General features: G+C 43.0%; 1 protein-coding gene across 1 annotated transcript in view; it reads left to right on the top strand.

The window, feature by feature from the left end:
- The window catches only part of ADGRA1 (adhesion G protein-coupled receptor A1), a 538,647-nt gene that overhangs the window by 154,565 nt on the left and 367,739 nt on the right, over positions 1-16,343 (top strand). The window contains exon 3 of the mRNA XM_060241372.1: positions 8,395-8,466. Within this exon, the coding sequence (XP_060097355.1) occupies positions 8,395-8,466 (72 nt within the window). The remainder of the gene's footprint in view (positions 1-8,394; positions 8,467-16,343) is intronic.

Here is a 16,343-nt window from a genome sequence, read left to right as displayed (position 1 = left end):
ATGGGTTGTCTTTAGAGTGACTTACCTCCTCTCTCCAGGGTCAGGGACAGAGGGTGGTGCTAGGATAGAGGGTTGAATCCCGATACCTCCTGATTTGTGGGGTCCTTCACTGACAACACATATCTAATCTGTGTTTTGCTGGCTGCACTGGCTCCAGATTGAGTACCAGACCAGATTCAAGGTTTTGATACTAATGGTCAAAGCCCTAAATGGTCTGGGACCAATGTATCTACGGGACCACCTCTCCCTGTATATCCTTCAAGAGTATTATGCTCTGGAGAGAAGAACCCCCTGGTTGTCCCTGGCCCAAAGATATCTGGCTGTTTTCAACCAGAGCCAGGGCCTTTTCTGCCTTGGTGCTGGGCTGGTGGAACTCTCTGCCTAATGAAAGCTACAACCTGTGGGACATAAAACAGTCCTGCAGAGCCTCAGGCCTATGACTGAGGACAGTAGCAGTCTGTCGTCAAGCTTGCCCCCCCCCATCATTCCTCTCTCCCTCATGGGGTAAGGATAGAAGCTGGTTTTTAAACATCATCTGAATATCTCTTGAGTTACACTCTGTTTCTAACTGCTTTAACAGTTTTATTTGACTGTGTAGTATTTATTAAATGTTTTATTGGAATGTTGTTCACCTCCTTGAGTCCTATGCATAGGAGAGGGCAGTCTATAAATTAAATAAATGTGTGCCTCAAAAGCTATACAGAAAAGTACTCAGTATTCGTGCATATTTATGGTAAAAAAAACCTTTCCAGTCTACAGCTATATTGGCAAAATTCAGCCATCACAAATAACATTAATTCTACACTTCAGTTATAACTCACCTTCACCAGGCCATGAGCACAGTTAATTTTTTTCTTCTAGGAAAATGGAAGTGTTTCTTCTCTTTACTGTCGTATGTATCCCTCTTGGCTCCTTATTGGATCATCAGCTGCCGGAACCCCATGGGTTCCAAAGTCAACAAAGAAATTAAAGAGTGGTAAAGTGATGAAGGTAGCAGCTGATGATTTATTTGTTCCTGCCATATTGTCCCTGCCCAACAAGCAAACATACAGTGTTTGACAGCTGCGGTCACTCATGATCCTTGAGCCTTGGCTGTCCTCACTCTGCCAGTGTCAAAAGTGAACAGCTTTGTGGCTGCACAGTAGTTCCCATAGAATTTCATTTCCTTGACTTGCAAGTGCTTCTTCTTTTCTTTTTTTTACTTTTGTGTGGTAGGTGAAATTGATTCTTCCCTCAGGGTCACTGTGGTTGGTCAAGTCAGGTAATTAAAGGATGTAGGGGAGGGGGAGTAATACCTCCCATAAACATGTGCAAAAATGCACATATAGAAAATAAACTTGGGAATGCAGGCTTAAATGAATAACATGAAGAAGTGTGTGTGCACATAAAAGCTTGTATAACTTGAATAAAATGTTGTTGGTCTTAAAGGTGCCACGGGACTCAAACTTTGTTCTAATGATAAGGGTAGTTTGGGGTTTTTTTGTTTCATAAACATAGTATTTAATTCATAATCACCGGCTGACTGATTTGTTCGTTATTTACTTGCACAAATTTTCTACTGAGCACTTCGTAGTGACAACAGGCTTGTGGGGGAGGGGAAGACTAGAATTCTCATTGAGCCATGTGAGAACAGACATGTATGAAACCTTACTGATCTTGCCGGAGTGTACTGTTTGAACATGTGAAAAGTAACGTGATGAGCAGGCTCCAGCTCATGAACAGTTAGACTGGTTTCTGCTTGTAACTGGAACATGAACTGAACTAATGGGAGTTCAAGCATCCCTACACACAACTTTATTTTAAAATTTTGCCGTATGCCAGACTTTGGGAAATTCAGACAGGAAATGAAAAGGAGATCTATACATCCAATGCGTAAGTATTGGATATTTCTTAATTGCAGTAACTTTTTAAATGAATCAGAGTGTTCTCACTGTAATTATTTAGGTACTTGCCTTAGATCTGTGGTTACTAACCTTTTTGAGTAGAACTTCTTTTCAACTCAGCAATTTTCCTGGACCCACAACACGATAAGTAGGTCTATTATAGGTATCTATAGACTGAAAAAATACATAGTGACAAAAAGTAAAAAATGAATGTGCTTAGTGCACATACAGATCCCTAGATGACATAAATGGATCCACAGCCTCCAGTTGGGAACCACTGCCTTAGATCTTGAGAAATTTGATTCAGCTATGAGTAAAGACATAGACTTAGAACCAATTCACCCAATTTATGCAGCATGACCATCTGGAGATCAGCTCTGTATAGCCTTTGACATCTCCAAGATAAGTTAAGGAATTTAATTCAAAGAATGATTAGAGACATTTTTTTTGTTTTTTACGAGAGCAATCTGCATAACTTCAGAAATATATCTGTGGTGAGAGAGGCCTCTCTACCACATGTTTCTGTACCATGGGGAGGTAGGAAGTTACTCGCCCAATTGTGATTCACAGCTGCTAGACACCCACATGGTACCTCTTCCTTTGTATCCCACTTTTCTCAAGATATACCACCACCACCACCAGCATATCAGTTCTCAAAGCTTTGTCCAGCCAAAGAATCTTAATGTGGGATCCTCTAGAGCTTAGTTTCTTAAAATACCAGTACGTATTTTGAGTCTTTGCATGTCTCCAAATTTCTACAGAAAGTACCAGTCTCTCTTATATGAGCTCTCTAGGTGAATAAGACTTAAGCTTTCCTTCATGCTCCTGGCTGTGAACTTGACTAGACTTAATGTGATTTACAGAGATCAGATTGACCGTATTTAAAATTAAAGGCATTTCAATAAATAAAGTCACAGTACACAGATTAACAGAATTGAACTATCCCTTAAGGTGGAAATAAGAGAGAGGCTATACAGATCTTTAAATTGCATCCATTTTTTGCTCATCCATTACCTTTGTTTCAGTGTTTGGGGATCATCCATTAATTCATCAGTACCATGTGCCCATGTATGCTCTCCTGAGCTGTGATGGCACCTTCCTCCTCCTCCTGAAAATATATGTAAAAATTGCAAAACTTGTTTTTCACTGTATCAAACCCAGCCTCTTCTCTTCCTGTTGGTAGGAAGGTCCTCTTTCACTCTCACCTTTACTGTTTGAGGCACTCTGGCTTACCTGTGACTCAGAGATGCCCATTGTCTTCTTTGGTCTGGACCATCTGCATTTCTGTTTTCCTGAATGACTTTGCATAAGGCAGGTGACATATGATAATTGGTTTCTCCAGGCCTTTTTTTGTAGAAAAAGTCCACAGGAACTCATTTGCACATTAGGCCACATTCCCTGATGTCACCATTGTTTCATACAGTGCTTTTTACAGAAAAAAACCAGCAGGAACTAATTTGAATATTAGGTCACATCCTCTGACATCAAGCCAGCCAGAACTGAGTTCCTGTGAGTTCCTGCTCAAAAAAAGCCCTGGGTTTCTCAATTTTCCTCTTGCTAATCAGCAAAGAATACTGTATATCTCTGTGCCTGAGCACAGTGCAAACCCAACGATTAATCTGCACTAGGCTTCTGGTGTGGAAGGAATTTCATCACAAAATCTGTGTATGCATCTGCTGCTTTCAATGTCTTTAAGGGGGGAGAGTACAACTTATCTATGGTAGTGCTGATTCTTTGGAGCAACCTTTGGGAAGAGGTCCATAGGGCACTCCTCCTCTCTATGTTTTGGAGGGTATGCGTGGATGATCTGTTTTAGAGGGCGTTTGCAACTTAAGATGAATTGAATTGTCTAAGCTGAAATCAAGATGTTTCTGTTCTAGCTGCTGATTATCTGATTCTGTGATTTTGAACTGATGTTTTCATTGTGCGAGTCACCTAGAAACCTATTCTCCAGCAGCATATAGATTTGTTATACAAACTGAACAATTTAAGCATTCCTATTTTTTCTTATAACACAAACATCCAGAACAAATATTTTCCTTTGAATCTTTGTCCCCAGAACAGTTCCAAACTCATGCGAGCTCTCCTATTGCAGAGTAAAAGAAAACAGTGTACACTTTCTGGGCTTCTAAGAGAACTAAAACAGTATATAACAAAACAAAACTAAAGTAGAAAAATATTTCTGAATCCTTCCCTTGCTTATTTACTGACCCAAGCCAAACTGCTCAGGGCCTAATTATCCACCAAAGGAAATATCTTCTGTTGCAGTTCCTCACTGATGTGTTCCCAAACATGTCTGAGCTTCATAGTTTGCACTATTTTTCACAGTGTTGGTTCGTACCCTCTGCCTCTTCCCCTATGCTCTGCCACATCAGCTTCACTCATTGAAGCAGGGTCTTCTGCAGGTGCTAATCTGCAAAATCAATAACTGCCCTTACATGTGCCTTCTTTGTTGTGGCCCCCACTTTGTGGAATGGCCAGCCTGAAGAAGTCAGGAAGGCTCCCACTCTCACAGCTTTCCACAAACTATTCAAAACTGAATTTTGGGGGGTATATTTCTGTATTTTTTAAATGTGCGTATCTGTGCCTGGAAGTCATAGGGCGTTTTCGCACTGACCTTCAAGTGGCGCGACCACCCTCTTCACACCGGAGGATCTGCGCGGATTTCGCACAAGAAGCGCCGGAGCACCCAAAAGAGCCGGCAACTTCCGTCGCGAAACCCGCTCAAACGGAAACCGCCAAGAAGCAGGAAAACGTTTGAGCGGCTTTTGCGACGGAAGTCGCCGGCTCTTTTGGGTGCTCCGGCGCTTCTTGTGCGAAATCCGCGCAGATCCTCAGGTGTGAAGAGGGTGGTCGCGCCACTTGAAGGTCAGTGCGAAAACTCCCATAGTGACTTCTTGTGACTGACCCCTTCTGGGGGCATAGAGGATATTCAGAGAGGTGACTGAATAAAGTGTGTCCCTGTCCTCTTGAGTCGCAACTCCTGGTATTGCGAGGGGCTCCCCCATCAAGTACTTGCTTAGCTTCCAGGACTAGATTTGCCTGGACTATCCAGGTCAGGGCCAAAACTTTCAACCAATGGGGGAGGGGAAACTTACCAGTTGAATGAAGGTGGAGGCCATGTTGCTGGCATCTTATAAGAATTGACATCACACCAGTGACTTCTGGGTGATACTCTAGTATTTAGGCAAAAACTGTGTGGAAAAACCAGCTTCTACCATCAGGTTTTTGCCCAAATACTGGAGTGTCACCCAGAAGTTGCTGATGTGATGACATCACTTCCTGTGCATGCTAAGCAACATGGCTTAGGCCTTCTTTCTACTGTTAGCCAGTTGATTGGCAGCTGGGGGGCAGGGCCTGGCAGCAGGGGATCCCCTGGTTCCACTGGAGGGGGAGGTCTGGCAGCCCTAATTATTCAACAGGGCTTTTCTATGCAGAGAGTAGAGTTGCACTGTGCTAAAGAGAGCCAGTTTGGTCTGGTGGTTAACTCTGCAGATTCTTTTCTGGGAGAATCAAGTTTTATTCCCTACTCCTCCACAAGCAACTGCTGGAGAGACCTTGGGTCAGTCATAACTCTGTCAGAGCTGTTCTCTCAAGAGCAGTTTCTGTCAGAGTTCTCTCAGCCTCACCAACTCACAGGGTGTCTGTTGTGGGGAGGGTAAGGAAAAGGAAATTGTAAGCTACTCTAAGACTCCTTCAGGTAGTGAAGGACAGGGTATAAAGCCAATCTTTTCTTCTTAAATGTTACACAAAATTACTTCGAGAAATTATTAGGGACTGTAATCTAACAACTGTAGGTTTAGCTTGCTGAAACTAGGATCCTACTATGGAATTGTACGTCATTTAATTGTGTTGTGTTACTGCTTATGCTTTGCTTCAGTTCTGTTTTTAGACTTCTGGTTGGTTCTACAACCCTATTCCTATTGCATTGTTTATTGAATGTCCCATCTGTCGATTGCATTAAGTCACTCAGTGTAATACAATGTGAGCCCAAGTGAGAAAGATGGGCAATAAATAAATAAATAAATAAATGTAATGTGAATCAGCCTGAATGTCTGTTACCTGGCCAGATGCTGTTTTTCAGTCCCAGTTTCCTAATTTTCAAAATGGAAAATATTGGTGCATCTGTATTAGGACAAATATCATGTTAGGAGCCCTGTGGCACAGAGTGGTAAGCTGCAGTGCTTCAGTCCAAGCTCTGCTCATGACCTGAGTTTGATCCCAGAGGAAGCCAGGTGTTCAGGTAGTTGGCTCAGGGTGTACTCAGCCTTCTATCCTTCTGAGGTCTGTAAAATTAATACTTTTTATTTTTATTTTTTTTATTTATTGGATTTATATGACTTGCAGTACTGTTGTGCAATTTGTATTTATAAACATATATTTATAGTGTGTGTGTGTGTGTGTGTGTGTATATATATATATATAAAGAATGAGTGGTGTTAATACTGTGAAACACCGTTGTAGGAAGTAATGTAATCTTGCAGCTGGCAAAGGATATCAGACATAAAATTGCAGGGTTTTAAAAACATCAAACAGAAAGTGCATTTCCCTAATGGTAACAAACAAGTGTAATTGTGTGTTTAGTTAGTAATAATGAAAAACAATAGGTCATCAACAATCTCTGTATTCAAAAACAGTCTGAGAAGACTGTAATATAATTTCAGCATTACCCACCAAGGCCTGGATCCTAAGGTGCTGTATTGTTGGCTCAATAGCAGTTCCTATGACAGAAAAGCATTTCTGTTTGTGGAGGGTGGAATGGCTGCCCTTTTGCTGGTTTCTCACTTTGGCTCCCACTTTACTTTCAACATTGTTTATCTGGGTCCACTGATCCACAAGAGAATAACTTTTGGGAGCAGGTAAGTGGGAGAGGCAGTCATGGAAGTTGTTTTCCTCTCTGCTGGCAGTGCTTAGGACAGAGGCCAGATGTTCACATATATCAACTGGTCACAGTTAATGATGCATTCAGATCTCTTTCTGTAGGCACTAGATAAGCTGACAGGTGATCTCTTTTTGTCTTCTGTGTTACCTTAAGGTACTGGGCTCTAAGAGATGCTCTATAATATAAATATGTGGTACTCGTTTACATTTCAGAAGCTAACTGTGCTTTTTCTCTGGGAGCCAGCTGGAAGACCACATGCTCTTTTGTGTGTAAGTGGGTGTAGCAAGGGTTGGACTTCAGGCCACCTTTGAATGTAAAGGACCTCTCTGTATGCCAGGAAGATTTTTAAGCTTTTCCCTAATGTATTTGCTTCCCATTTTCAGGTTGATTTGTTTTATATGGGGGGAAGCATTCAAACATGCCACCCACTATCCAACAAAAGTCATTGGTACAGTACTAGCAAAAATCAGTGGTTTTTTGTTTGGTTGGCATTGCCATATTAATGGTTCTTGGCCCTTCTCTCTAGTTTTACTATAGGGTTTCCACGTAACCCTGGCATCAGGGGAAGCCTACACCAATGTCTTAGCATCATTCCTGGCAACACCATTTTTACCAAAAGGTTTTTGCCTAAATATCTGAGTGTCCCTGCATTGCCAGCAACATGAAAGAATCACTTCCGTCATTGCATTGCTGGCAACAACACTGAACTCTGGTGTAGGTCTTCCTGCTCCCTTGGCCATTTAATTGGTGCCAAAGGTGGGGTGGAGCAGGGAATCCCCCATCCCAGTGGGAGAGATGGTAACCCTAGGTTCTAGGTTTTAAAAATTTGATTTATTTTTTTTTATAATTCTGTGTTATTTTAAATTGTTTTAATGTTTTGTGTGTGCTGCCTTTGGGACCATGATCAGTTGGAAAGGAGGAATGAAATGTTTTAAATAAATAAAAGCTATATGTAGCATTCTCCTGAATGCTTTTATTTGTCTTATTTGCATGGCATTTGCACATGTCTTAATATCACCACTGCAAACTCCAGGCAGTAATGTCAGTGAAGTATTCTTCGATCTGTATGGTTCCTGTTCCCCATGGTTACTATCAAGCACAAAATTAAAATTACTTTTTCTGCAGAAATCTTTGGGTTTGTGTGCCATTGTGAGTCTTTTGACAAAAATGTACACTGGTAGCTATGCATGCCATAGCAGTAAGTAGAACATTAACTTGTTCTGCATGAGTAGTAACCAAATAACTACATTGTCTTTCTGTCCTTATTATTTCAGTCCATTAAAATATTCCATTAAATTTTCCCTGCGGCTGGTAAAGCTGACAGTTTTAATTGGGACTTCTAACTTAAGTGGGAGGAAGCAAAACCTAAACTTGTTTCTCCCTCCCTCCTTTCCTTCCATTTATTTTAGCAGTTGAAGGCAAAGACAGTGATTTTCTTGAACTAAAAAGAGAGTTTCTCCTTACAAATATTGAAGTTTTGTCCTGTATTTGATAACTCCTCCCTTTTAGCTACCAAAACATGTAAAGGCATTTCCAAACCTTTAGCTCATCTTTTTCTTTCTTTCTATGTTTGAGACTAAAAGCTGTATGCAAACTGATCATTAATTGCTCTTGCTATTGTGTCTCCAGAGATCTGAAGAATAACTTGATTAGTACTATTGAGCCTGGGGCTTTCTATGGACTTTCGGAACTGAAGCGTCTGTAAGTATTAATTCCATCTGAATTGCATTCGAAATGGCACTTGTATTGACATTTCTGTCCTTAGGGGATTTGGAATATGTCACCAAGCAATTATAACATAGAAAGACATAACAACCATGCATTATTGTTTGTTCCATTCTGAATTTTTTTTCCAATGCATGACTTGTTTATTTATGATTTGTTATTTATTATATGACTTCTTTTCTGTTTCTTCTAAACTTTAGGATCTTTCAAAGTTGGCTACTAACCTCTTAGGAAACTAAAGTGAACAGTTTGTAATTGATAGTAACCAGGTAGTCCAAGTATAAAAATTAAAATGGGAAGCTCTTTCTTTCACATTAATATGTTTAGTATTCAATTTTTTCATTATAATAGCTAAAGTTCTAGAACCACAAAGATTTCCTGTAACATCCCCTATGTTTATTATTTTATTATCCATGAGCAAAACCTATTCCTTGTCTAAATTTTAACACAGTGTATTTATTTTGATAACATACAATGAGCAGTAGACTTCTAATGAAATGTGTGCATTTTAAATGCTCTGTTAGCAAAGTATTTTTAAGTTACCGCGCTTGCTGTGGAGCACAAATTGTGGGTACACTGTTCTTGTCATTCCTTGCCCAAATGATTTGGATTTTAATATTTTACACATTTTCAAATGGATCTGCCTGTGAATCTGAATGTGTTTTGAGTTAGCTTATATACAGGAAATGTAAAAGGGCTGTGATGACAAGTATGTCTTATTGCTGTGGAGATGATATATTCCAATAACACAACCCTGACCTCTTGTGGGGAGAATCGGTAAACTATTAAAAAAAAAAACTGTGATGCAAAATGGCTCAGTTGCCAGTATGTGGATGGGAAAGGCAGAGGTCACACAACAGACGGAAGCTCTGAGCAAAGAGGCTGTAGCAAGCCCTCTAAAGACAGAAATAAAGTAATCTCTTGTATTGCGCTGTCATTATACATGCATCTGCTATTTAGTAATCCCAGTAATTTTTCGTTACCTGCACTATTATTGTTGAATGTTTTATTGTGAACCGTTCCAAGACTGTACAGGAGAAGATGCAGTATAGAAATGTAATAAATAAAATCAGTATTGTATGGAGCAACTAATATGTAACGAACAGTGTGATTATAATACTATCCAAAGTTTGTTTCTAAATAGAGCTGCCAGCCTCCAGGTGGGGTTTGGAGCTCTCCCATTTTTACAACGGATTTCCAGCTGGCAGAGATCAGCTCTCCTGGAGAAAATGACTGCTTTGAAGGGTGGACCATGCTGAGGCTCGTCCCCTCCCCAAACCCTGCCCTCTCCTGGATCCACTCCCGAAGTGTCTAGGTATTTTCCAACACAGACCTGGCAACCCTATTTCTAAATCATTGCGGACTGTTTCTGAAATGAAAATTTGACTGATTCCTAATTGACAGTTGCTCCATCCCTGGGCTTCTGCTTGAGCCTGCTCAAGAGATCAATTCCTCACAAGTTGCTGTGCGGGTGCCTTTTGATCTGCATCTACCTCTCATTTCCCTCGCAGCAACCAGATCTCAGAAAACCAGATCTGGTCACCAATGTTCCCTCTAAGCTGTGGAGTTTTGCGAGCAAAAATTCTAAGTTGTGAGTTACTGGCATTCAAGTTGTGAGCTACTGACAAAAAGTGCCTGAGCTAAGACAAAAAAGACCTGGAGGCTAAAAAACTGTAAGCTAGCTCACCTTAACTCAGCTTAGAAGGAACATTGCTGGTTACTGTGAGGGGATGGGAGGTAGCCACAGATCAAAAGGCACCTGTTCAGCAACTGGTGTGGAATCAATCACTTGAGCTAGCTCAAGCAAGAGCCTGGGGGCAGAGCAACTGCTGGTGTGGAATCAATCTTTGTTTAATTGCCTGCTGGAAAATGTTTAGAACACAATCAACCACATAATACCTTCTGTTAGGACCTATCAAATGGCCTACAACAGCCTGCAAACTTTTGAGTTCTCTGAAGCTCTTCTTCAGGCTGGATGTTACATTTTTTTTTAATGTAAAGGAGGGGTTTTATGCCCAGAGAAACCCTATTAAAGTTTGCTACCTGCCTCAGAGCGAGGTAGAACTCATTCAAATTGTGCTGGTTTCATTGTTTTCTTGGTGAAAGGGGCAATAAATCTATTACACTCTTAGCTACAAGAAAGTCTGTGAAATGTTTCTAATAAGTCTAAACCAGCAAGACTCAAAATCCCTTTTTCAGAAGAGAGCACAGATCACTAGGCAGTCATTGTATTAACTTGGGCAGTGTTTGGGCAATGGAAGATTACTTCACAAGGTTAATAAATGTCTTTTGAAGAAGTTGCATTTAGTGTTAGAGAGATATTTAACTGCTCTAAGGCTGTACTTGAAATCTGTTTCCTATTCATTCGTATGTCTCCCACAGAGAATATAGTAAGCAGCTGAAAGCTAATGCAACACAGACATCTGTACGTAACGTGGGGCTTTGTGTGTCAGTTGGAAAAACCGCAGGCTGCCAAATCTACATAAAATTAACAATTTCATTTGGAACCCTTCTCAATGTGTCTGGACTGTGCGGAGTTAATTTCATATCAGTAATAACAGAGTTAAAGATCGTATGGATTAACACAAAATGATGTCTACAAGGGAAAATAAACCAGAATACAGGCCACGTGTCTGGTTGTTTTACAGGATCAATTTCATGAGTCAAATTTTCTGGCATAAATATTTATGGCAAAAAAATGAATACCAGATTTGTGTGACATGAGGTGAATTTGGTCTGAAATAATAAGGAACAGTTGAAAGGCATATAAAAAGCAAGCTGATAAAAACTGTTATTTCTGTTTCCAAATGTTTCATTATAAGAAAGCAATTGCTTAAAAATCTGTGCAGCATATTGGTTGGGGAAACAACACTTACTGTTGGAAATCTGTGCCAGTTCTTTGATGACAAAACTCTTACATTCAGAGTGGAATAAATCTCCATGTCTTTGTTTAACCATTATTACCAATCAGTAAGAGCCCTGTTTAAGGACAATTGGACTATTTAAGGATACAGTCCAATTGCCAAATATTTTTTTCTTTCCTTATAATAATTTTAAAGAACACTTTACTACAGCTCTTCTTAATATTTGACTCAGGTATTACACCCCAGAAAGTGTGTGGGATAAAATTGTCCCCTCTTCCCTCCCCTCATTTCCACTTCTTGATCTTAAGACTTTCTCATCCCTATCCTGCTTGGTGAGAGTATGTATTTATTATAGTAGCAAACCTTTATTAATATTATGAACAGAAAGCACTGTGTTTGCTGGGCACTGTACATTGCACTAGTTCTGCTGGGCTTCTACCCCCCCCCCCTCCTTGTTTGGAACTGTGATTTTGTGCTTGACAGCCATGATGGCTTTACTGGGTGGGCACTGTACATTTCATTGGTTCTGCTTGGCTTGCCAAAATGCCCCCCTTCAGTTTCAACTGCAGAGATTCTCTGGTTTGACTTTAGTCCTTTGAAAACAATGCAGTGTGGGGACATCTTTTTTGGGGTGTAGTGTTAACACTCACTCTGCTTGCAATCACTATTTTGTGATGCTTTGGCCAGTGTTAGTTAGTAGAAGTTTGTAAAAAGGCAGACTCCTAACTCTCAAATATGCCTTGTAGAAGATTGGGATGGTTAGCTCTTGGGCTTCAAAATAGAGTACCTGTTCAGAACATGAGTAGTGTGATGGATTTTTGTTTCTATCAAGTCACAGCTGATTTCTGGTGACCTTGTAGGGTTTTCAAGGCAAGAGATGTTCAGAGGTGGTTTGCCTGTCTCAACGTTGGTCCTGCTTAGATTCTGAGATCTAATGAGATCAGGTTATCCTGAGGCAATCCAGGTCAGGGCTAGGCTGAGTAATGTGATTGGCCCAAGGTTACCCAGCAAACTTGCCAGGATTTCCCAGATCCCACTGTGACAGTCCTCCAGGAGTTTACAGGGCTCTTCTTACAGGGCCTACTATAAGCTCTTGAAGGACTGGCTACATCAGGGGAGTGTGACCTAATATGCAAAGCAGTTCCTGCTACAAAAAAAGCCCTGCCTGAAGCTATTTTGTGGCTATTATTATTATTCACTTTATTTCATGGTTATTCTGAAAATAATTATGTTGTATGGAGAATAACCCCAGCCTGGTCTGATCTTGTCAGATCTCAGAAGCTAAGCAGGGCTGATGTGGAGGCAGGCAATAGCAAACCACCTCTTGCTTTGTAATAGCAATAGCAAACCACCGTCTCTTGCTTTGAGAACCATATAAGGCCACCAAAAGCCAGCTGTGATTAATGGCAACAAATCAGAACAGAGGAGGGGAGTGAAAAAAATCCACCATGCCTGCCAAATAGACAAGGAACACCACTGAATAAGGCTGTCGGTCTGTCAAGGTCACAATTGTCTCTGACTGACACATTGTTAGTGTCATTCTATTTAGTGACATTCATATATTTTCAGTTTCTTTCTGACTTCCTACATAAATAAGTCTTTTATATTTATTCGTGGGGCTGTTTTTAAAAAAACCTTTCCTGATTTTTTTAAACTTCTTTCTCAGTGAAGAGAAGGGCATTAAAAAGAAATGAAGAAAAGCCTGAAGAGTTGATGGATCCATAAACCAAATAAGCAAAGCCCAGATGTTTACAATGTTCCTGTCCCTCCAGTTGCTGCACCTGCAGAAAACTTTTTCATTTCAGCAAGGGCAACCAATAAGAAGCCCTGTTTTACAATGGCCCTGCCTACTTTCTGAAAAAGTGTGGTGCCCTTGGGCACTACATTGGGAAACACTGTTGTAGATCAAGCTTGTGTTCTGGTAAATAAACCTTTAAAACCTTCATCTTCCACGTAGCTGTTTTCAGCATTGGTTTTTCAGCCTATTTGCTCGTCATGCCCAGCAACAACTCAGCCGAGTCTTCCTCACATGCACCCACACATCCAATGTACTTCTTCAGTTCATATATGCTTTACAATGGCCTCCCTGAATAGATTAATGATAGTGAAAATTAGAGCAGAGTCAAAAGCATGGTGCTTTTTGTGAAAATATTCATCAGTAGTGAAAAGCAACCTCCATTTGGTGATCCCCATCCCACCCTGGAAAACTGAAAGATGGTGCAATGTACTGAGTGATGAGATGTGTTGAAGGCAGCATGCTTTATTAGTGAGTACATCATAAAAGAGGGAACGCAGGCCGGGTCCCCAGTTATATACACAACCCGGAACAACCCTCTGCCTGGCCAGGTCCAATCCTGGCCAGTTAACTTCCCTCCAAAGATTTTGATTGGCGGAGCGTATTTGCAAGAGTGGACTCCCACTGGTCACCTCTGTAGCATTCGCAGTTGTTGTGTCTTGCAATTCAGTCCCAAAATTACAACACAGCGGACACTACGGAGGTGACCAGTGGAAGTCCATTGGTCCCCAGATGTAGCTCCGCAAATACGCTCCGCCAATCAAGATCTGTGGCAGGAAGTTTAACTTGCCAGGATTGGACCTGGCCAGACTTAGGGTTGTCCTGGGTATGTATATAATCGGGACCCGGCCTGCGTTGTCTCGCCTTGTGATGTACTCGCTAATAAAGCATGTTGCCTTCAACACGTCTCGTCACTCAGTACATTACAGTGGCGACGAGGATGGGATTTTAGCCAGGTAACTCCCCAAGTGGGACTTCGCTGACCTGGCCAGAGACGAGGAAGCCATGGAAGCACCCGCCGCCGCCATGGCTTACCCAAGTGGGATGATGGGCCACCTTGCAGAGTTCGACCCCGCCAACCCCGATAGGTGGGAGACCTACATGGAGCGGGTCGACTGCTACCTACAACGAACATGATTACAGACGACAGCTGTAAGAGAGACGTGCTTCTGAGTGTCTGTGGGGAGGCTACATTCGAGATCGCAAAGGGTCTCTCGGCCCCTGTGAAGATCATGGAGAAAACGTACAAGGAGATAGTCAGACACCTGACCGGGCACTTCTTGCCCCAGCCTTCCATCATTGCCCGCCGATTCCTCTTCCACAAGAGGGATCAAGGGGTGGGAGAGACAGTCGCCATCTACCTGGCCGCCCTCTGCCAAATCACGGGGAACTGCAGCTCTGAAAAGCTGGATGAAGCCCTGAGGGATTGCTTCGTCTTGGGACTCCGAGACGAAAGACTGCAGTAAAAGCTCTTCGCAAAGGAAGAGCTCACCCTCCAACTCGCCTTCAATGAAGCCACCGTGTTCAAAAGAGCAACCAAAGCTTATAACAACCCGCGAGCAGAAGCCGTCCACCAGGAGGAGATGGCACCGGGCAACCCAGAGGAGGAGGCAAACCAGCTATGTCGCCAACCAGAAATGGGGCCAAGAGCGCCCACGCGGCCATGAGCAACAGAGAGACCAGCCAACACCAAGTGTGCCAGCTGTGGGGATCCACACGAGTGCCGGACTGCCCCTACCACAACGTGGACTGCAGGAACTGCGGAAGAGTGGGCCACATAGCACGGGCTTGCCGGGCCAAGGCCACCCGCAGATGCCAGTCCACCAACCACGACTCAACTGATGCCTACTCGACCGCATCGACTACCTGCAGGTAATAAACTTGCCCCTCAGCATCCCAGATAAGGTCAGGGTGTCGGTCCTAATCAAGGGCGCTCCATGCCTAATGGAGCTGGACTCGGGCTCCTCCATCTCCATAATTTCAGAGGAGTCTCTAAGAAAACTTTGTCCCCATGGCCGGCCCTGGCTGTGATCGGCAGACTTCATACTGCGGGACTTCCAAAAAAACCCTGTACAGATTTTGGGTTGGGCCACTGTAAGGATAGAGTTTAAGAACTATAAGGGCAAGCTAGACATTCTCGTGGTGAAACGCCAGCTCACCACGTTACTGGTTTCGACCGCTGGGTATTCAAATAGTGGGGGTGCAGCAGATGCGAATGCAACATTTCGAGCACGTGTGCTGGGAATTCCCATAAGTGTTTGATGGGTCCCTGGGGTGCTACAAGGGGCCTCCCATCACCTTACCCCTCGATCCCCACGTGAGACCGATGAGGCTGAAGGCCAGGCGAGTTCCGTTTGCTCTTAAACCAAAAATTGAAGCGGAGGGAGTGCTCGAACCGGTATCCTATGCTGCATGGGAAACACCCATAGTCACTCCAGTGAAGCCGAATGGAGATGTGCGCATATGCGCTGATTACAAGTGCACAATAAATAAGGCACTTCAGGACAACCCATACCCCGTTACGGTGGTCAGCCACGTACTGGCAGCCCTAGCAGGCTCTAAAATTTTTGGGAAACTGGAGGGGCCTCTCTGGTAGAGTCTCTATAAGCATCACATGGTGGGCGGGGGCGGGATCCAGGTCCATAGAGTACAGCAGCAGGCGGCTGAGGGCATCCGCGTGTCCCACGCTGCCGAGGTAGCTAGGGCCACGGGTAGAGACCGCATCCTCGCATGCGTTTTAGGCTGGGTGGGAAGGGGGTGGCCCACGGGCAAACTGGACGCAGAATTCAGGGCAATCGCATCACACAAAGAACTGTCCATGCACAACGGGTGCCTTCTCTGGGGTAGCAAGCTGGTGGTCCGCCCCCCCCCCCCATTGCGGAAGCAAGTGCTGGAAGCCCTACACAAAACACACCCGCGGATAGTGTGCATGAAGGCCCTGGCACGTAACTATGTATGGTGGCCGAGGATGGATGAGGAGATAGAAGGGTGGTTCGAAGGTGCCAACCCTGCCAAGAGTCCCGACCTGATCCACCCAGTGCCCCTGTCCACCGCTGGGAGTCCAACAGGAGGCCATGGTCCCGGTTACACTTAGACTTTGCGGGGCCATACCAGGGCCAAATATTCTTTATCTTAGTCAATGCATACATCAAATGGTTGGAAGTGATTCCCGTAGCTTCAACCTCCACTGCAGC

Source organism: Heteronotia binoei, chromosome 6 (genome assembly GCF_032191835.1).
Source record: "Heteronotia binoei isolate CCM8104 ecotype False Entrance Well chromosome 6, APGP_CSIRO_Hbin_v1, whole genome shotgun sequence".
Classification (NCBI taxonomy): Eukaryota; Metazoa; Chordata; class Lepidosauria; order Squamata; family Gekkonidae; genus Heteronotia; species Heteronotia binoei.
The sequence above is the reverse complement of the archived record's forward strand: the minus strand, read 5'-3'. Positions and strand labels throughout refer to the sequence as shown.